At 38.9% G+C, this 21,860-nt stretch overlaps 1 protein-coding gene across 12 annotated transcripts in view; it reads right to left on the reverse strand.

The window, feature by feature from the left end:
• The window catches only part of LOC108964976 (RNA-binding protein Musashi homolog Rbp6), a 416,168-nt gene that overhangs the window by 250,873 nt on the left and 143,435 nt on the right, over window positions 1-21,860 (reverse strand). For all 12 annotated transcript variants that reach the window (XR_001993067.1, XM_018927145.1, XM_018927119.1 and 9 more), the window contains exon 6: window positions 20,642-20,683. Coding sequence is in view for 11 of the 12 variants with exons in the window: in XM_018927145.1 (XP_018782690.1) it covers window positions 20,642-20,683 (42 nt within the window). In the remaining variant the exon portion in view is untranslated. The remainder of the gene's footprint in view (window positions 1-20,641; window positions 20,684-21,860) is intronic.

Consider the following 21,860-nt stretch of genomic DNA (forward strand, 5'->3'; position numbering starts at 1 on the left):
ACCCACCGCTGTTTGCTCGGCCGATTGATTATTGCTACCATTATCGTCACCAACAATAAATACTTTCAGCTGAGGCAGCAGCTTTCAAGTCAACTCGTCTCGGCTCTATGCTCGTTTGTTAATTACTGCCTCGTCGCTTAATTACTAAATCGATAATCACACTCAATTGTTATTAGCAATCGGTTCGTCTGGTGGTCAGCGGTGAGGGACGATTTGTGCAAACGACGATGTACTTAAAGGCAATACAGGGTAACACAGCAGCAACACACTAGGAGTAGTTTTGATTTTATTAGAAGGAACTGCAGCATCGCAAAGAAATTATACTTGTTTCATGGGAAATTTAGAAATTATGAATTTCCTTTGCTATTATACCATGAACGACATACTCACAGTTTCCCACGAAGGTTGTAATGCCCTGTGCTGTTGAACAATAATAAAAGCTCCGTCAGTTTCGTACTTTCTTCTTTCAGCGAATTAAGAGACAGCGGATGCGCTAACTAGGTCATGTCATCCGAATAGTTGAAAACACTCCAGCTCTAATAATAGTCGACGCAGTACCCACCAGGGGAAGCAGATGAAGAGGAAGACCTCCACTTAGTTGGAAAGACCAGGTGAAGACGGACCTGGTTACACTTGGAATCTCCTTTTCGAACGAGACGACGAAAAGGAAGAACGACTACCGCAAAAATGTCTACGCCAATAAGGAAGAAGAAGTCACTCAATTTGTGAGTTATCGATCCGAAATTTTGCAGCCGTGTTTTCTCATCCAAGAAAGAGTAGCTTCTTGGATGAATTTGTTGGCACCGCCGATATCGGGCCCGTTTAGCATATAGCTACCGTACAGACTGACCAAAATCAAGATAAAAATCTTTTTATGTCCTTTTATACTATACAAAATTCAACTCTATAGGGTATAAAGTTTCTGTGGTAACGTTTTTTTTTCTCTAAGTTTAGAGTTCAACACGCAGCAACACCTGACGTGGAGTAACATTGGCTAACCGATCGCAATTAAGCAATCGCACTTATGAGCGCTGGTGTGGTTCAAGTCAGCCTCAGCTCTCTTGTATGTATGTATGTGTATACGTACATTATCGCTTTCCCTTGCCGATAAATACCTACATAATTGCGTTATTGTAGCATTTCGGTATGGGTTAGCAGCTGGCCAACTGGCCCCGGCGTTGATTGGTAGAAGTGGCAGCAGAAACAAAAATGAAACGCACCATTATGCGGAGACTCCCACTTTGCCGTAATTATGGAGTAAGGGGGACGCCCAACTGCTAACGGCACCGCTTCATAACTGTATAGCAGTGATTACAAAGCTAATTATGTCGCAAACATAAACCGAAATTGATCGGTAATTATGTGGCAGTGACTGCTTACTCAGCCACTGTTCCCTTCAATACCGTTATCCTCACGTAACTACTGTTTTAACCATTCTTTGGCAATGCCACTTGAAGTAATCGAAAAGCATGTGTGTATGTGTAGGTGTAAATGTGTACTTAATATATAATATATAGCTTTTATAAGAAATTTAGTTATTTTTGTTGTAATTGATACCGAAAGCACCTTATTTAACTGCTTTGTTTTGATTTGAAGCTATAATTAAAAGCTGGGAAAAAACTGGCTTCTGGTCGTTCAGTTTGTATGATAACTATATGTTATAGTGGACTGATATCGACGATTCCGACAAATGAGCAGCTTTGGGAGAAAAAAGAAAGTATATAGTTTCAATACGACAAAACTGAGAGACTATTTAGCATATAGACAAACAGACAAAGAGACCGATTCACATTGACCATAATGGGGTTTTCAATAAGAATACTGCAAAAGCGTTTTTTTTTTTTTTTTTTTTTTTTTTTTTTTTTTTTTTTTAATTTTTTTTTTTTTTTTTTTTTTTTTTTTTTTTTTTTTTTTTTTTTTTTGTGGGAGTACATTCTATGCTATTATGTATCGATAGCTCGATTTTTTTTACATTGTCTCCATGGACACGCTAGCAGACGTCCAGACGCAGGACAAAAATTTTCGACAGTTTTCAAACATAAATCGGACGATACTGCTGCAGTTTCACGTTCGATGTTCGTTCAAGTTTATCAATCGTCGCTGGCTAGTGACACATAAATTTTACGTAGCCCAACAAGAAATAGTCTAACGGCGACAAGTATCACGACCGAAGCGGCCAAATGCCTGGACTATATCATCCAGTTCAGGCCAAAAATATTAGGTTATCATTGAGCGGTAGCGATTCTCATTCACAGTAAGTATCGTGCCAGTCTTTATCATCACGTAAGAAGTACGGCCCAATAACGAAACCGGCCCATAAACCGTGAGTTTTTCGGGATACAAAGATGACTCATTAAGTACGTGAGGACTGCTACCTGACCAATAACGCATATTTTGCTTATTGACGAAGCCATTCAGCCAGAAATGAGCCCCATCGCTGAAGTTAATCATTATCAAGTTGTTGCTCAACCCAATTGACGAACACATGACGATTTTGGTATTTCAAGCGACCACTTCGGAGTATTAAAAACTTCCTGGAAATATTAAGATCCCACTTCAATATATGTATCATCTATATATGTATCTCGCTCCATTGCTTGAGCTGTGCTTTGTTCTTGGCATATTCTGCAGTCTTCATGATCTGTGAGCCATTTCCTGTAGGTATATACCGCCACCAAACTCTTAGCAGTGAGTATTTCAATCATGCTCCTACAATCTCTTCTATCTAGTGCCAGTGAGAACACTGTGTAAATCTGATCTACCGCTTTATATATAACTTTTGCTATTTTGTCACAAATTAGATCGTTTCATGGATTTTTGATCTCTTGTCAAGCTCCTGTCCAGATTTTGGTATAGACAATGCAGGGATTAACCTATAGCGATCACGTTCTTTAGTGACAACCATACTCCAGTCTTAGCAATCTTGTCCACAATCTCATTGCCCTCAAAGTAGCTGATTTCTGGCGACACTCTCCACCGCTGTCGTGCTTACCAATGACTTGGTGTCTTGCCGATATGCAAAACGAGGTTATAGCCTTGATTGCTGCTTGCCTGTCTACGTATACCATTGAGCATTAAGAGTTCGTCAGACATACATACATCGGGTGGTTTAAAGTTCGCTAGTTATGAAAGCCGTGTGATTCATTGCCTATATGCAGAGAATCCATATTAGTGTGGTGACCGGCAATGGTAATGAAATAACAGCTAAAGCATATGACAAGCTTACAAAGAGAAACTAGTACATGCGTCAATGAAGCTCTTAGAGTAACGGTAAGTCAGCAGCTAAACGTCATTTTACATTTACTGCCAACAGTCTCATCCTATATACTTGTACGTAAGCAACTGGCAGCGAAATTCCCCCTATTAGTCGCCGGTAGTAAGGGACTGCTAAGACACTTAGTAAGTTCGCGTTTCTACCCATAACCACAGTTTTTCGAAATCTTATAGAATTGAACTTAAATTTTGGTTCCCAATATTGCCTTTCCTTCCAGAAAATAGTGGGAAAAGCGCAAGGTGGACACAATGGACGCAGCGATGAGGAAGCTGACGTCTTTCAGCAAAATTAGATACCAAAATCGTCTCACAGACCATTGCAGTGTCTTTCTAATGAAGGTTACAGCTTTTATTTAAAGAAAGCCTTCTTATTTTAAAAAGAATACCTCTATATCCACAGATCTAACTGTCTACATATATACAGATAGACTCATGTCTATCTACTATTTCACTATAAACCTGGAATGGGTTGCAGGACATAGTAATATGACTGGTAACTGGGCACCACCCAACAATAGGACTCCATAAAGCGGAGATTTAGATGCCTTTGGCTCTTCTTCTTCTTTATTTGTTTGGACACCGCTTACGCGATTATAGTCGAGTTTACAACAGCGCGCCAGTCGTTCTTTCTTTTCGCTGGTTGGCGCCAATTGGAGCTTAAAATTGTAGCCACCTGTCTCTACCTGGTCTTTGCAAGGGAGTGGAGGTCTTCCTCTTTCTCTGCTTCCCCCAGCGGGTCCTGCGACGATGGACATGCAACGTCGAATAATATTTTTTCTATGTGTCTATATGCAAAGCATTGTATAGGAAAAGCAAAATTGGTTTCCCGACTATGTATAAAAGCTTGCACATTTTATACTGATAAACTTCATCAGCATCATGGTGATTCAAAAAGAAGACAATGGAGTGAGGCGCTATTAGTCGCAGTGGTTTCACAATGAGCCTCTTATAGACCACTCCACCTACCTCAATATTCATTTCGAAGCCACTTTCCATCCATGCCAAATCTACGTAGGAATCGCTAATATTTTATGTAAACCATCTGAGAATTTAATGAAAACAAGCAAAAATATAAATTTTCGTCTGCGAGTATACTTTTTAGTTAGTGCTGTTGGAAGTGGAAAAACTTACTACTTGTAGAAACTTTCGCTCTCCTGGCTTAAAACTGTAATCAAATGAAGCTCGCTGGCACTTTACATACCTTCGCATCAGCTTTCAACACTTCTCCATTGGGAGATTAGCGCTTAATAGCACGTTAAACCAACCAAGCAAGCTAAAACAATGCGAACAACATATTTTCGCATACACATACATGAGTATGCGAGCAGCCTTGCCACAAGTATCGGTGGCAGCATCAAGTTGCCACAGTTTGCCTTTGAGCTTGACTTGAGTTTTTACTCTACACTTTTATGGCACACACTGCTTTGCTTTATTTATTGTTGTTATTATTATTATTGTTGTTGTTGTTGTTGTTGGTGTTATGGCCGACTGTGTTAAGTGGTTATCATAGCCATTTATGAGACTTTAAAAAATCGCTCATTAAACTTAAATGGTGGCGCAAAGCAACAACAACAATACCATAACAACCTTCCGTTGGCGGCGGCGAAGGCGAAGGCATCGAAGGCAACCAGGCGCAGCATGGAAATCATTTCAGTGGCGAATGAATAATAAAATAGAGAATTTGCGCTAAGCGCGCTGTTGCTGTTGTTTTTTTTTTTCATATTTGTTAGGCAATATTGTTGCGAGCTGCTGAAGAGCAGTATTTAATGTGTTTGTTGTTGTTTACGATGGTGCTAAAATGCACACACAGGTACACACAACGAACATTCACATACTCTCGTACTCGCACTCGTTTGTAGTGCCGTCAACGCACTTGGCACGTGTGCCCAATTGTCTATGGCATGTTGCACGAACCGTTGAATGGTGGCTGCCACATATGTATGTATGTAGTGGTAGAAATTTTATAACTGGTTCAGCCATTTCAAGCGTGTGTGTTGATTGCGGCATAGTCTATGTGCATAGAAATACGAGGGTCACCCCGAAAGTGTAAGTCGTTACTTAAACGAGTCTAACCAACTTAATTTTTTGATATTCAAAACTGCAAACAATGAACCAAATAGAAAAGTGATTTAGTTAAGGTTGGACAACTCATGGCCGTTCCCTTGTGGCACCAGAACTCTTATAAAATTGTTCATAAAGGCTCTCATAAATCGATAAACCGCTTTGAGCTGAACGCAAATTAGTTGAAGCTGTCACTGTCAGTTTCGGCTACGTCTCTCGGTTCGCCAAAGATATGAAGGAACAGTGCCAGGATATTTCCAACTCACTTTCATCCATACAACTTTGAGTTTTAGCCTTCCAACATGAATGCCTATCAGACAATGTTCAGTAAGAACTCTTATGATTGCGTCAGGTGAACTTTGTCAAGAAGAAGTAGTTCAGCAAATATTATACCTTTCCAGGTCCTTAGCTCCACTTCTACCTGAAAGACAATACACTAATCTGCTAGCCTAAGGCTAAGCCTGTTGAAGGGTCCCTTACAGAAAACTCCCCCTCCAATCTTTACACTTATCCCCGACGTATCCGCTTACTGCAACTCTTTTCAACGGCTTCTCCACGTCCATAAGCCCGTCGTCAGTATATGAGTGGAGGAATAAGAGTAGCTTCTGAGACACTATGATCCAAGTTTTCATGGATGCAATAGAAGGAGAATAGAATGACAATGTTTTGACCTCTTTGTGGACCCAGTTAATTTTCTAAGTCCCCAGGTACTGAGCATGTGAACCTTAGCTCGCCTCTAGCTTGTTTTTCCAAAATATCGCTAAAACCAAGAGATATATCATTGAAATTAGGAAGGAATATTTTCCTGATAATGGTGTGTTAAATCGGTTCATTTCTTCAGTTACAACTTTTTCCCATCTTTCTGGCTCGAATACCATTACTGTTAAGTTGTTCACCTTGTGATGCTATCCAAGAATCAAGTCAGACAGTGAAATATCTCAGTAATAAAGCGAGAAGAATAGGTCTTCCCAATTAAGCGTCTTCCGATAAGTTTTAACGGGTTTGATAACGTGAGGCCGAGCTTTCTCATGCACCAAAATTGTTTATTAACCATCCCTAGCGCAGGTAGTCACTTGAAAGTGGCTGGATGGATGACCCATAATACTGAAATAACCTCTCTTGCATTTAACGCGGAGCCTCGTCCAGCAACGTCTACAATTCGTCGTCTTCGACCATTTTCAGCCTTAGTCAACTTTGAAACGACGAAACTTACCGCGTAGCTAAGTCCTACTCCACCCTGTATTTTAAGCGTAGAGGAGGTCTGCCTCCTTATTCGCCGTTCCCAATGCACAAGGGACCATAAATATTTCCCTCAAAAACTTGTAACGCCGACTCATCAGATGTTGTCATCGTACCATATAGCAGGCCGGGAATAATGACGTATTTGTAGAGGTTGGTGTTTGATCGTCGAGAGGACTTTACTTCTCAATTGCCAACTCAGTCTGAAGTAGCCAGAGAAGTAAATATCAACCCACGTAATTAAAAGCTGCGTATGCTCGGCATTATCTCTTACGGTAATTCTAATTCTAAAATGTTGACTCCGTCCGCCTTCCTTGAGTACACTTATGTTCTATCCACATGACCTCCATTATTTGCGCTTTTGTAATTTTTACAGTTTTCGTCATTTCTCGCGGTTGGCTGATTTGACATTTCACGCTGCGGCGAGGCAATTGCGGCAAATAATTTGTGAGGCAAACATATGGTAAGCACATACAGCCATTTTGGCATACAAACACACAATCATGCATAAAAATGTTTGATACACAAACAACAAATACATACATATATAAGAGTATATATATACATTCGTGTCTAAAAGAGCAAACATAGATCTAGTGATTATTGAGGACGTTGCCACTATAAAGGGAAACAATCAAGTAAGACCACTTTCGACCGTCACTGAATTCACTAGTTACTCTCAAATCTCTTGTGTGCCTAATGTAAAGCGCATTATCTGTATAAACTTTAGAAACATATCTATGGACATATATAACCTCGACATTTCACTTTCTTTAGAGTCTTAAATATGTGGCCACTATTACCTATCAAAGTTCTCGATGTTCCAAAACATCCGACTGAGCATTCCTTTCACTCTGCAGTCTAGCATAAAAGTTTGACTGAGTAAGGATTGCTTCATCTTCTTTCACACTACAACCCAATTGCAGAGTATGCACTTGGTACTTCCATTGGAAACGTGAGCTCCTTGCGTTATTTGGCTTTTGTGTCATGAATCGATTAGCTTTTCGCTAGGGTATCGCCTTCGGTGGGTCCGCCATGTGCATTCAATGGATTTTATATGCTTAACTAGATTCATGTCGCTGCAGATCTCATACAACTCGAGGTTCCGTCTTCCTCGATACTCATCGTTCACTGGGGCGGTTCCGAAGTACTTGATGAGAACAGTGCGCTCGAATGTTCCAAATGCTTTCTCAATTAAGTTTCTGCTCCGCATCATAGGGGGGAAATGATTAGAAACTTACAGAACATAATTTATGCTCAGGATCATGCAAGGAATCTTTTTGAGAGGCCTACAGGTACTCGGTCTTGACCTCCTTAACCACAAAACCAAACTTTTCGCTTCTTTTCAGCTATAATATCACAAAAATATTGAGTATATCAATAATATCAAAAATGAAGACTTAAGTGCCATGAGTCTGGCTAACAGTACAGGAAATATGGAAGTCACTAAAAACGATATACAATGAAATATCTGAGAGGACTGATGGATGGATCAGTATGAGATGGATTGTATAAGCAGAATCGCCAAAATCATGTGTAAGAGCCCGGATGGAAAACTCGTAGAGTTTTTACTCACACAATCTTGAGTGGACTGCAGGACGGTCATTGGCGTAATGCAGATCAAAACCTACTGGCATCACATACGATTCGGATATACAGAAGTAACGACGATACATATGAAAGTGCAGACAAGTAGATATAAGCGACGCTGGAAAACAGCCCTTGCTGCTATACAGCCTTCTCTTGAACTCGTCTTTGATATCTCGGAGCTTCACAGTCCAAAGTCGTCCTAACATGAAGAGTTCTATAAGTGGCGCTGACAGCACCGTTAATATGTAGTGCTGTTCGAAGCTAGTCTCTATCTGCTTATATTCTCGCCATACTATAAAAAATTTCAATTTCCTGTACAATCTCATTTTGATTCTCTGTTGAAACTAATTTATTTGATTGTATTACACATTATAATTACAAACTGTTTGTTGGGCGACTTTCGCGGTATCCAGCATAGGTGGATACAAACACTTCTACAAATATGATGCCAACGTACATAGCAATTCGGATGGCACATTTGCCTCCACCGTTGCGAGAAAGCAGCCAAAAAACGACCACAAGCAGCATCACTTTTCAGCTATGAGTATCAACGGCACATCCGGCAGCCGTTTCCACCACGTCCCAACTACACCTCAAGAGTACGTCGATCCGCCATGCTGTTGTGGCATGTTTCGCCTATCTGCTGGTCGCTGCTCGGTTAAGATTCGGTTGCTGGTTTTTGGTGGTTGTGCGCTTCGCAGATTTCCCGCGGTTGCTGATTTTGTGCGCACAACCACAAAACAGGCAACAGCAATAGCAACAACAGCCAGCTGCAGCAATCCAATTTGAATGCGAATATTCCACCACAACAACAAACACATCAACACACCGCACAAATCCTGCAGCTTGCCACATACAAACAAACACATCAAGTATACTATACTATATATCGGCGATTCAAACGGCACATTTCGTGCCGCATAAATATTATTATATGCATAACTCCCAAAATATTGCCAGTATACTTATGTTGCAATGGGCCAAAGGTGCGTACAATGTACATTACTTTAACGAGAAGGGATAGTTGCATGAGAAGGCCTACAAACGGCTCAAACGTCGCTCGAAATAACATGAAAGTCAGAATTAGATGTAAGAATATGCAAAGCGGTATTTTGAAGAAGCTCCGAAAAAACACGGCAATTCGGTTAAAATTCCAATCGACTTGTCTAATCATACTGCCAACTTTAGCCAAAGCGAATAAGAAACAAGAGAAAACTCGACTGCACAGAGCTTAACACCCTACTTCAATAAAAATTTTGAATTTATTTGTATATGATATAGTAGTCCGATATCAGCGGTTCTGACAAATAAGCAGCTTCTTGGAGAGAAATGGAAAAAAAAAACCTAAAACTAGTTTACAAAAAACATTTTCCGGGGCTGATGATCGTGGGCTAATGCAAGAAATAAAGAAAAATCCTCACACAAGTGCCCCAAAGTTACCGTCCGCAGCTGAAATATAGGTATATTATTTATCGGTAAGAAAGCTCATACAGAAACTAAACGAAATATGCGTAGAAAATACTACTACAATGGTAGAGTCGCGAGGAAGAAACCATTCGTGAGTAAGACCAATATGTACGAAGGGGACGAACTTTACACAGGAGCATATAAATAAAGATTTTTCTTTCTTTAAAAGGGTTCTATATAGAAACGAAAGTGAATTTAAGGTGATTCATTCAGATTACAATCTTAGGAATGGTGCAAAGCTAATGAAGAGCTTAAGAAAGCGTATTTTAATTCTATGATAAACCATGGTCCAGGTGCAGTGATGGTATGGGATGCTATGTATATCTGCTGCTGGACCGGAATGTATTCATATGAATATATAATATAATGAAAAAAATTATATATTTTGTTGTTTGAATTTTTTGTAGTCAAATGTAAAAGAAAGTGCTTGAAAATTGGGAAATAAAGACGAGACCTTTTTACCTACACTACCAACGTCTGGGTGGATCAATATACCAATCTCTTTCTGCTGTAAGTTGGTATAAGGACGATGCCAAATCGTTTGGGAATAATTTGAGACAAAATTAAATGCCAACACAACAGTAAATTACTAAGTAAACTATTAAGTAATTCCATAATCATTGTATACCACGTTTTCAAAAATAATGTCTAAATGATGAATAGTTTTCTGGAACATTAGGTATTTATGCCAACGTCTAATTTTTCTAACTATTCCATTATTACTTTGAGCCGCTGTATATGTATGTATGTAAGTATAAAATGCTTTTAACGAAAGCAGTCTGATGAATAAAAACAATCAAAATCGAGACATATGTAAATTTTCAAGTTTCCAGATACCGAATATCGATCAAACTGTGATATACATTAATGAAAATCAGAGAGCATCGCTTTCGGGAAATATTGTGTCGTAATGCCAAAAATTGCGTTTTTGGCTTTAAATTCAGTCACAATTGTACTCTTTTAGAAAAAAACTCAGCTTTATCGGAAAGAGTCGATCAAGAACGCGTTTTATACCCGAAATAACTAAGAAAATCATTTAAGTAGACTCACCAAAGATGTCGAGCTCTCTTTCCATCTCTCTGACACTTGAATATTTTTATCCAACAATAGCAATCCACTACCGTACCGGCTTAAGAAGCTGCTGTAAACAAACTAGGTGACAGATCGCGCTCATTTTTGACATATTAATTAAGGACAGTATTACCAAACGATATACATTTTTTCATTATCAGTTACCCGGGAACTTAATTACAATTTCCGGTTGCTTTTTGGTCGCAATGTATAGAGATTTATCTTTCATCAACTATTCCTACTACTATACTATATTTCCTCAAATACCCTAATTATTAAATTTCGCTCCTTTTGTTCATTCTACGCTCTTTAATAAAAGTTAAAGAAAAGATAATGGATGTGTTCATAATACTTTCCTCCTTTCATCGAATAAAAAAATTTTATCCTCTGTTGCTATAGAGTAGAATAGTTTTGTTCACGTAACAGTTGCACGAATCATCCAGACTATATCAAGATATATATAGACGAGCTGAAATCAGAGTGACTGTGTCTGTCCGTTCTTGGTATGCGGATAACTTAGTACAACAAAAATTAAAAGATATAGAACTGGAATTTTGCACAGGGGATCGCAGTAGCAAGGGGCATCTGTAGGGAATTTTGAAAAAGTGGTCTTCCAGTGTACATATTAAGAAGTAATGAATATAACAGGATGAAAATTTATACCAATGATTATTTAAAATTAGGCCAAAAATTTATCAGTTCCAGCAAAAGCTCTTCAAGCCCCTAGATACCGAAAATGTGGACCACAGTATCTATAGTTAATTTTTAACCAAAAATATCGGTATATATATGTACATTTGTACAGAAAGAATCATTTCCTGACAATAGTAACTCTGTATTTCAAAAATGGGGTCAATAATTCTCTGAGCCCCCATATACCTAATATAAATATTTTCGAACTTCCGGGTGACTTTATGCTGAATATATCGGTCAATATTTGAGCTACCTCAATAAAAACTAAATAACATATTTTACTCATGACATTGTTGTCTAAAACAAATACGATAGGGCGTAAACTTGACCGCCCCCATAAAAGTATTGCCAGGATTTTCGGACATCTAGTCCATCTGTATATATACGAGGTAGTCACTCAGTTTTTAAGATATCTTTTCGAAATTTTGCAGACGTCATTTACTCTTCATGAAGCTGCTCATTTGTCGGAACTGCCGATATCGGACCAATATAACTTGACATAAAGTTACTAAAAGAAATGCACCTGTGAAGGGTATATTAGCTTGGGTGCAGCCGAAGAGAACTTCTTTTTTTTTTTTTTTTTTTTTTTTTTGTTTGTTTGTTTCTTTTTTTCTCGAGAAATACACCAATTTTTATCAATTTTTATTCACCGAAATATTCATTAGTCGCTTTTAAAATTGTCAACAATACTCCACACTTCTCCACACTTCCTTCACATGACGAAACCTCTTAAATTTTCGTCTATACTTAGGGGTTTCCAACAAAGCAATAATCAGTTCATTAGTCCAAAAGTATGAGCAGTTTTATTGTATTTTTATCTCCTTTATTGGCAGCATTCACATCTATAAATACAGATAAATACAAAAGGCACACATGCCTCACGCAAGAGAATCCGAAAATCCATTGACTGTTTAATAGAATTCGCAAATATCCACCCTCCATTGTGTGTGTGTTTTTTTTTTTTTTTTATTGCGTTATCCCATAACTATGAAATCAATGTGGAATTCTTTATATTCTTCTTTATACACCAGCTCAACGTACTGTTTAAGGGTTTGTCGTTGAACTACCGATTTATTGTTCCATTGAATTCTAACCCCCTTTTGCTGCAGCATGAAAATTATCGTGAGAGACACTCGCCAATTACATTTCAGTTGCAGTTACAGTTTACAGTTCAATTGCAAGCCCAAATGTCTAAAATCAAATAATTGCCAATATTGAATTGTTTCATTTTCTCATGAGGTAGTTCTTATTACTTTAATGTGTCGCATGCGAATTTAGGTGTTCTTACTTGTTGCAAACTAAAATCCCAAACAATTCGGAAACATTATCGCTGACACCTCACTTTTCACTTTAATTTCTTTTATATCTTCTTCAGCTCAAGTGATTGATTGTCATTTGTATAGTTTGCCATTTGCTAGCACCCTCTCACTCTCTCTCTCGCAGCGAGCCTGAGCTGCAGCCATTGAAACTTTAATTTAATCAATGCCGCTATGAAACCAATGCCGAAGCTGTGGCAGCATTGTCACCGAATGAGTGCGCAGGAAGGGGGGGGAGTGATGGAATATGAGGTGAGACTTACTTCGAGAAGACTATGTGAAGTAATAATAATATTTCATTTCGTTTGACTCATTGCTTGCATTTCTCTTGCCCGCCGCCGCCGGAGTGTGAATGCCAGAGGATGCACACGCTGGTGCGGCTGGCTGACATTCTTGCTGCCGAATTCCATTGTCGAGCAGCCCATAGCGTGAAAATGTCATCGAACAATAGTCACAGATAGTCATCACAGTTAGACCGGTGGGAGCGGGCAAGGTTAGCGGCTATGGTTGAGTTGAATAGCGATGTGGTGGCGAACAAGCGTGGAACAGTTCAATTTAAAAAGTTTGTGGAGCACTAAATCAGCAGAAAAACTTCAAATTTCCATTGTTCAAACTAATACGAGCAGCGGCGAATGGGCTTACACACTTTTCACTTTTTCACTTTACACTAGCCGAAAGTCAGCCCGAAGCGCAGTGCCTTAAAGCTACTTTGCAGCCCATGAAGGACACGGCCGTTATCTGCCCCAAACGGGTAGTCCGACAGCGATTGTGTGAAGTTTGCAGCAGCATTTGACACTTTTCAAAAAGCCAACAACAACAAAATATTAGTTGCAGCAAAGTATTAGAATATGTAACAACATTAGTGGCATGATCTCTCTATCTCTCTCTCTGTGCCGCATGTACGCCGCTCGATGTTGGCGTTTGTCAAATGTTGGAATGCTGAAAAATAACCTTGCATTCAAAAGTTCATCTTCAATTGAAATAAATTAATTTCTCCTTTTGTTTCATGTCGTCGCAGTGATCCCTTGCACCCAGCTGTCTCACAACTTAGGCACTAGCACTACGCTTTAGCATGCCATATTTCTCTTGTGGCAGCCAATGAACGTGCAACACAATCACCGACACCTCACTGGCACGCACCGTGCAAGACAGTGGCGCAAACATGCCCATCACACACACACACATACATTCATATTTTAAAAACGAGCACATGTGCATGTGTAGACCGGGTCCGCCTGGCCAGGCGCTGGTGCACATTTGAAAGTTTTCACTTTTGTGAAATGTTCATAATTACACTAGAATTGCACTTTAAACTTTTCACTTTTCAACCGAGTGCCACTTGTCTCGGCTCCCCATTCACCTTCGCTACCGTCTGCCAAACCCCACCGATTGTCGCAAATGCGTGCACGCACATATATATTACAATCTAGATACGTATATGTATCTCAATAAACTTAAATATGTATAGGGTATATGTATTTACGTGTGAATTGCAAAATTTTACTGGCATCTGGGCATTTATACTTCATTCTGTGCAACACGGAACGTGTCAGTTGCAACGATGTAAATTTGCGATACTCTGTGGAAAGATATTTTGTCTTTTGGCGCTTAAGGATTTTGATTTAAATCAATTTGATTCAAGTTATGGTTACTTCTTAGATTAACATTAGATCTAAACAGTCCCAGGTTTTTGTGGAATTTCCCTCCGGAATACCTGGTAGCCATTTATAACAATTGCGTCAGGAAGAGATTTTTCACGCGAGTAGAAAAGTTCTAGGGTTGTTCCTTTTCGGCAGTCTCCTGATAGGATCAGAACCGATCCACGTTCTCATCATTGCATCAGCCTCTTTACAGTACTGGGAAAAGTGCTGGAAAGAGCTATGGTGAAACCTTTTCGGTAGGTAACGCAGGATATATGGTTGGATAGGTAGCATGAGTTCAGCAAAGGACGCAAGATGGATTATGCATTGTTTTATATTCAGAATATTGTTAGGAAAATATGCCAAGGACATATTGCATTGTTGATTCCAAAGGGCGTTTGACTAACTAAGCTAAGATGGTTAGGTTCAATAACTGAAATAGCTTAGCTGTCCGAAAATTACTCTTTGGCGGAGCTACTTCTCGGACAGAACGGCCTGTCTAGTCGGCATGAATGGGAATGTGGTTCGTAGCTGCTCGGAAGGAACCATCAATGGCCCTTTTATTTGGAATTTCATTATAAACCCTCTGCTCGGACAGCTCGAGTTCCTCTGTATTTATTGTGCGTATGCGGACCACTTTCTACTTCTGGTTGCAGGTCACTCGTGGTCTGAGCTTAAGCGAACAGAAGGACAATTTTCACAAATTCTAAATACTAGTTAGGTCGTCCTCCGGTTGTCCGAGTAAACGAGATCAGGATCAGATAAGTGACTCAATTGAAATGCCTGGGGCTCTACAACTGGGGCCTCGAGCGTAGTTTGTTGTACGCCGTGTATGGAGTCGCAAGTTGATGGGAAATAGCGATGATGGTTTCGGGTTGCCGAAAACTCCTCTCGATGCATGTTTGCCTGTATGTTCATCATTTCGATGGATGCGATGGAAGTTTTGTTAGGTGCACCCCATCTTGACCTGATTGTCATACAGCGTGCTCTTGCGACAAACTTTTAAATGTGGGATATTTAAGTCATTGTTTTGATTAGTTGTGGTCTGGAATATCATCGCCTTAGGTCGTTGACGGCAGGTACCTATAATGTTGTTGGATATTCCTAATTACTTTCATTTTCTCCAAAATGGTCTTAGTTCCATGAATCGAATCGCCTAAGTCTTCCAATTTGATTTCTGGATTTTCGGGTAGATCTTTCGGGCAGTATTTGCTAACTTCGGTTGAAATAAACACAGTAATTCTAACCAATAATTTCCACAAAATCAAACTAATTTACTAAACGCCTTTGAAATCACCTCTTTTTTTCCTGCTCTCGACCAACCCAGCGCCACTTTTGTAATCAACTAACTCTGCAGCTACAGTCACTAATTTGAAGCACCAGCTGATTTAAGTGATTTAGAGAGCAGAGTCCTTTGGGTCTCATTTTCATTTTGAATACTGATTAAAGCTAGACCACGCGGTTGTGTCACATCTTGGACGTAAACATTTCATATTATGAGCTGACGTTTATTTTCAATTTTAATGCAAATAAATATTTTTTATTTACTACGAAATTGCTGACACTTCGCAGCGCCAACAACAGCACAGCCAGCAACTTATTCAATGAGTTTTTTTTTTTTTTTATTTGTGGGAACATTGCCGCGAATGCCCACCATTCCATTAGTATGCGAGTCTGGGCCAAATGAAGTCTTAGGTGTTTTCATCTACATATGTATGAATGAATGCGTGCGCAGGTATGCTGCATGGAGGCCCATAAGCTTTGTAGCAAAAAAGAAAATATTCCCCACAATTGCTAAAGTAAGCGAAATGCGTGAAAGTGGCAAAATTCAATGTCGACGCGTTGGAAAAATTAAAAAGCGGTTGCACGTCGTTCCACCACTTAACGCTGTTGAAGAAGGAAGGGCCCACGATTATTAAAAATACGCCCAGCTCCAATCCCTTCATGACGCTCTTAAATGTTGGGCTGGTTGGTACCCATTTTTAAAACTCATTGCGGCGTTGAGTTGCCTTCTCAGCCATCTCGCCTCTTCATACCGCGTGAAGCGCGCTCTTATGCGCGTATATAAGTACGCATTTACATATAAGAATATGTCTTAACATATCTGACTGTGGTACAAACATATATTAGCGTTGAATTTTTTATGGCGGGCTTATTTTTTGCTAACTTGGCTCATCTGCATTTTATGTCGCTAAGTATTATCATTTTTTTCGCATTTCATTTTATTTTTTATATTCTCAAGAATTGCTTTACCCATTTAAAGCCAGCCACGCTGCAAATTTGAGTGCCGCGTTTAAATCTGATTACACTACTTCAATATCCAATTATTTCAGAGCATCACTAGTCGGCATTAGTCACCGTATGAGTATATTTTTATATCCATATAAGTTTGTAACACCCAGAAGGAAACATCGGTGGCCATATAAAGAAACGGTTTTTTCAATAAGAACGCAATAATAGTAGACCGATTGGGACAGCAAACCAAACCCCTCCATATTTTCCCGCTCTTTTGAAAATTCTCTGATTCTCTTCATTGAGCTTTGCTATTCCATCATGGAAAGATATGCGATCCAACCACGTGTCGAAATGATTAAAATTTACTACCGATACTCGCAGTCAGTGACCTTTAAGAGCGCTACGTCGAATATATGAACGTCATTATCGTTCTATCAAATCAACGATTAAGCATCTAGTGGAAAAATTGGAGTCCACGGGCACAGTACAAAATGATCAAGTGCCAGTGAGACAAAGAGGTGCCCGTAATATCGAGAATATTGCTGCCGCTAGCGCATCAATTAAGGATTAGGGTCTTCCTTAAGTCTCTCACACGTCGCTCTCAAACGTTGGGCATCTTTTTGATATCATTGTGGCGAATTTTGCGAAAAGATCTTGGCCTACATTCTTACAAGATCAAATTGTCGCATGAACTGAAGCCGTCTCGTCGTATGTTCGAGAATTAGACCGATGTTGATCTTGAAAATGATCCGGAAAACTCATCAGGCTCATTTCTGGCTGGATGGCTTCGACAATAAGCAAAATATGCGTTATTGGTCAGGCAACAATCCACATGTACTCCATAATTGCATACCGGAAAAACTACGGTTTGGTGCGGTTTATGGACCGGCGGCGTCATTAGACGGTGCTTATACCCTGATGATTAAGACCGGGACTCTACTGTGAATGGGACTCCCTGCCGCTCAATGATAACCAAATATTACATAACGTCCAACAGGACGGAGCTACAATCCGCACAGCGAATCGCAATCGATTTATTGAAAACCAAGTTTGGTGAACGTGTTATCTCATGAAATGGTCCAGTCAATTGGCCGCCTTGGTGGAGCGATTTGACGCCGTTAGACTATTTCCTGTGGGGCACATCAGTCTATTTCAAATCTTAGACGAGTCTCATATGATTATTAAATACATATGCTCCTGTCAACTTATTCTTTGACAACATTTCAGCAATCTGGAAAAGCAATAGAACGCTAAAGCCCCAAATAAGAAAAATATTTCACCAAAACTTAACCAGTTAATGACATTAGCAAATATTATACCGACATTGGGTCACACTCGTACATACTATATGTCCATGTTTCAATTATTCTCCGCTCTCCCGCAACACTTTAAACGTTTTAGCTTAGATTTTCCCTACTTCTTTTCGCACCACACTAAAGCCGGAGACATCAAAGATATGGCCATAAGATTCGTACTGTTGCTGACACTTTCGGTTATGCGCCCTTCTCTAGTTCCTTTTTTCGCAGCTGCTTGCGGTTGCCACTTCTGCCACGAAATGGTTCTTATGGCATTTTTATAGCGCTTAATAACTCCGTTATGGTGTATGGTTATTTTTGTTGTTGTTTTTTTTTTCTGTGTAGCGAGCATACATAGAAGCTGTTATTATCTTCGAAGCGCTGCAGTGACTTACTGAAATTTGTAGTTATCATCATTTTTCACTCCAAAGCAACGAGAAGCTGCTTCTTATTAAGTGACTTTTATCTATTTATTTTATACTCTCGCAACATGCGTAAGAGAGTACAATATTTTTGTCAATCAACATTGTGGTTCACCAAAAATGTCGACATCCTCCAAAAATACAGAGGCTAATTAAATAATATCCGAAAACGTCAAGAAAACATTCCGATGGCATTAAATGATATAATGTGGAAATCGCCTAAAGCTCAATAGCAATAAATATAAGCAGCAATGATATGTAAGGTTCGGTAAAGTTAGGCTTGGTCGCCGATCTTTCAGTATTACGGGGGATCAGAATTAGTCTGCTGTGTACAGGCCTTTGTGTATCGGTCTAGCTGTGAAGGAAGGCAAGACGAAAATCTATTGTCATCAAACAAACAGTCGTCGCGACTTGGCTCACACGTCACTGTTGACAGTCACAACTTCCAAGTCGTAGATAATTTCGTCTATCTTGGAACCTGCATTAACACCAATAACTGCGTCAGCCTCGATATCCAACTCAGAATAACTCTTGTCAACAGTTGCTAATTCAGACTGATAAGGAAATTGAGAAGTAAAGTCCCATCTCGACGAACAAAGAACAAACTCTACAAGTCACGGACGATGGCAATATCTGATGAGTCGGCGTTACGAGGTTTCGAGAGAAAGGTTCTGCGAAAGTTTTGTAGTCTTTTTCACTTTGGCAACGACGAATACCGAATTTGGTGAAACGATGAGAACCGAATTACAAGAGTAAGAGAGTTCACGTTGTTCGAATTGATGAAAACACTCCAGAGTATTGAACGCAGTACCCGCCAGGGAAAGCAGATGAAGACGAAGACATCCACCTCCCTTGAAAAACCAAGTAGAGAAGGACTTGGCTGCACTTGGAATCTCCGATTGGCGCCAAAAAACGAAAAGGAAGAGCGACTGGCGCGTAAACTTCGGTTACTCGTAAGCGGTGGCATCTGGCAATCCGTTCATATCTTAACCACTATAAAAAAATTTTCTCACATTTAGTAAAATCCTACAAAGAAAAAGTACTACTACTAATGTAATTTTCCACCCTAGTTCAGGGCTTCCTTACTCGTATAAATTTTTCTACAATCCATTTTGGAAAAAGTTTTAGAATGCTCAGCTCAGCTTTTCTTAATCCGCCGAATTAGCTGTATGACTAATTGACTATTTAGAAATAAGAAGAATAGTTTAATTTGACTTCAGCGAAGCATTAATACCCTTCACACGTGCATTTTTATAACATACATTCCTTGATTTTGATCGGACAAACTGTGTATGCTATAATGGTCCCATATAGGAGGTTCTGACAAATGAGACGCTTATTGGAGAGGAAAAGATGTTTGCAAAATTTCAGATCGATATCTCAAAAACTCGTGTATTCAGAGGTAGGCAGACAGACGAACATAGCACGACTCAGCTCGTCATGCCGATTATTATATTTATACATATATTTTATAAGGTCTCGGACGTTTCCTTTTAGATGTAAGAAATTATGCAAGCTAAATATATGTACATACATAAGTATAAACCCTCTTCTGGGTATAAGATATAAGGTATATTACTATTTTCACAATATTTTGTTGGCCTCTGTTGTATAGAGTACTGAATACTAAAAATTTTTTTTGCAAATTATACTAATTTGAATCCATATACTTCTGTATTTACTGGAATCAGTCGAGCATCTTCCACATCATTGTCTATTGATGTAGTTCTGTTTAGGTTTACATATAATTTTTTGATTTCTCTGGACGAAAGCATCAACTCAATAACAGAGGGAAAACAGTTCCGTTGCTAGCTGCCTTCGATTCGCCATTACTCTGCTCGCTTCGACTCTCTTGTCAATAAAATTACATCTAAAAGCAACCACAGAGTTATGGAGTTGAATTCGTGTAAGAGAGTATGCGTTTACTTCGTTAAAGTAGTATAGCCGCTATCTTCAAGGTTGCCCAGTTTCTTTTTTTAAACATTTTAGATCAGTTTTATTAAAATAAGCGGAGCAAATGGCAACTGAAAATTCAAATTGCTTTTTGTCTTGTATTATTTGTATTAAAACTAAAGACTGAAAATCAATTACAGTAATTTATGGTAAGCAAAAGTAAAGGACTACTGAAACATTTTTTAATGCGGAAAAAAGAATTACTCCACTAAAAACGAATCCGTTTTCTTGAGCATCTGGCATAGTTTGTTCGATACGCTACTCTCCTACGTTTGGCGAATCGAAGACAGCTGCTTATTATTTCCATACTCGTATATTTCTAGCACTTATTAATAGTATTTCTATAAGTAAGTAAATTAAGGATTATTAGGTCAAGTTTTACTTACTTTAGGATGTGCTCTGCGGGGAAAAGCTACCTTCGGGTCGATCTGCAAATACAAAAAATGGAGAAATCACACTTGTTTTCTGCAGTGTTAATGAGCGTTTCTTAAATGAAGAAAGAAAAATATACATATGTAATTAAGAAGTAGGTTCCAACCGAACCAAATACTACTGTCGACAATTTTGGAAACATAAAAATTTCATAATCATAAAACCATAAAGTTAAAGAAGTAAGAAGATATTTCTATCATAGTTCCCGCCTATGCAGGTTATAAAAGCTAAAACTGCAGCAAATGTTTAAAGCAAGACACTAGGGAAACAATGGAACATATCTTGTGCACTTGTTCCCATTGGTAAGACTACGCTGTAAGCATCTGATATCAACATTATGATATACTGAAGGAGGTATCCATATCCATGCTTCTCTTGGACCTATGTAGGAACTGAACTCCATCAGTTATCGCAAAGAAGCAAAACTGGTATATGCGTGGCTTTGTTGCCTACCAGTTTAGCTGAACCTAACCTATATTAGACAGACCTTCCCTAATTCCAAAGATTATAAAATATTTTACACACATAATCAATTTCAATGCAGTACGGTCCTTCGGCTAAATCTAAACCGTGCCAGTATATTTGTTTTTATAATCTAATGAAAGAAGATAAAGGTTAGAAGTTGGAAGATTATCTTTCTAGCGCCGTAAATAAGAACTTCTAGAACTCTTTATTATGTGTATTATTGATCGGCATTTAATGACATCACAAAATTGTGGCAGAAGTCAGAAAGGAACGTAATCGGAAAGATATTGAAATAACCTCATAATATCCAACACCAACATCACAGTCATAGTTCTGAATAACTTTTAAACTTTTAAACGACACCTACGATTATTCTTATTTTGTTCCCCCAATAACTTGTTTTAAATATGGACGACATTTTGTTCCTCCGACAACTTCTTCTAAATATGGCCTGACCGAGTAACAATTAACCGTTATTATGATTATTATGATTTTAATTTCCCTTTTTTTGTTGAGGAATTTCATTTAAATTAAAAATGGAAAGGAAATAGAATAAAATCCAATGGAAAGGCGTGGACAGCAGCGCGAGCAAAAGATGAAAACTTAGGAAGGAGAATTGCTTATCAGCCGAATATGCTGAGCAAGCGACTTGCGTGTGTTTGAAGTAATTAAAAATCATAAAATTTTTTATATTTTTTTTTTTATTTT

The sequence above is a fragment of the Bactrocera latifrons genome, unplaced genomic scaffold (assembly GCF_001853355.1).
Source record: "Bactrocera latifrons isolate USDA-ARS-PBARC rearing strain unplaced genomic scaffold, ASM185335v1 scaffold_1, whole genome shotgun sequence".
In the NCBI taxonomy this organism is placed as follows: Eukaryota; Metazoa; Arthropoda; class Insecta; order Diptera; family Tephritidae; genus Bactrocera; species Bactrocera latifrons.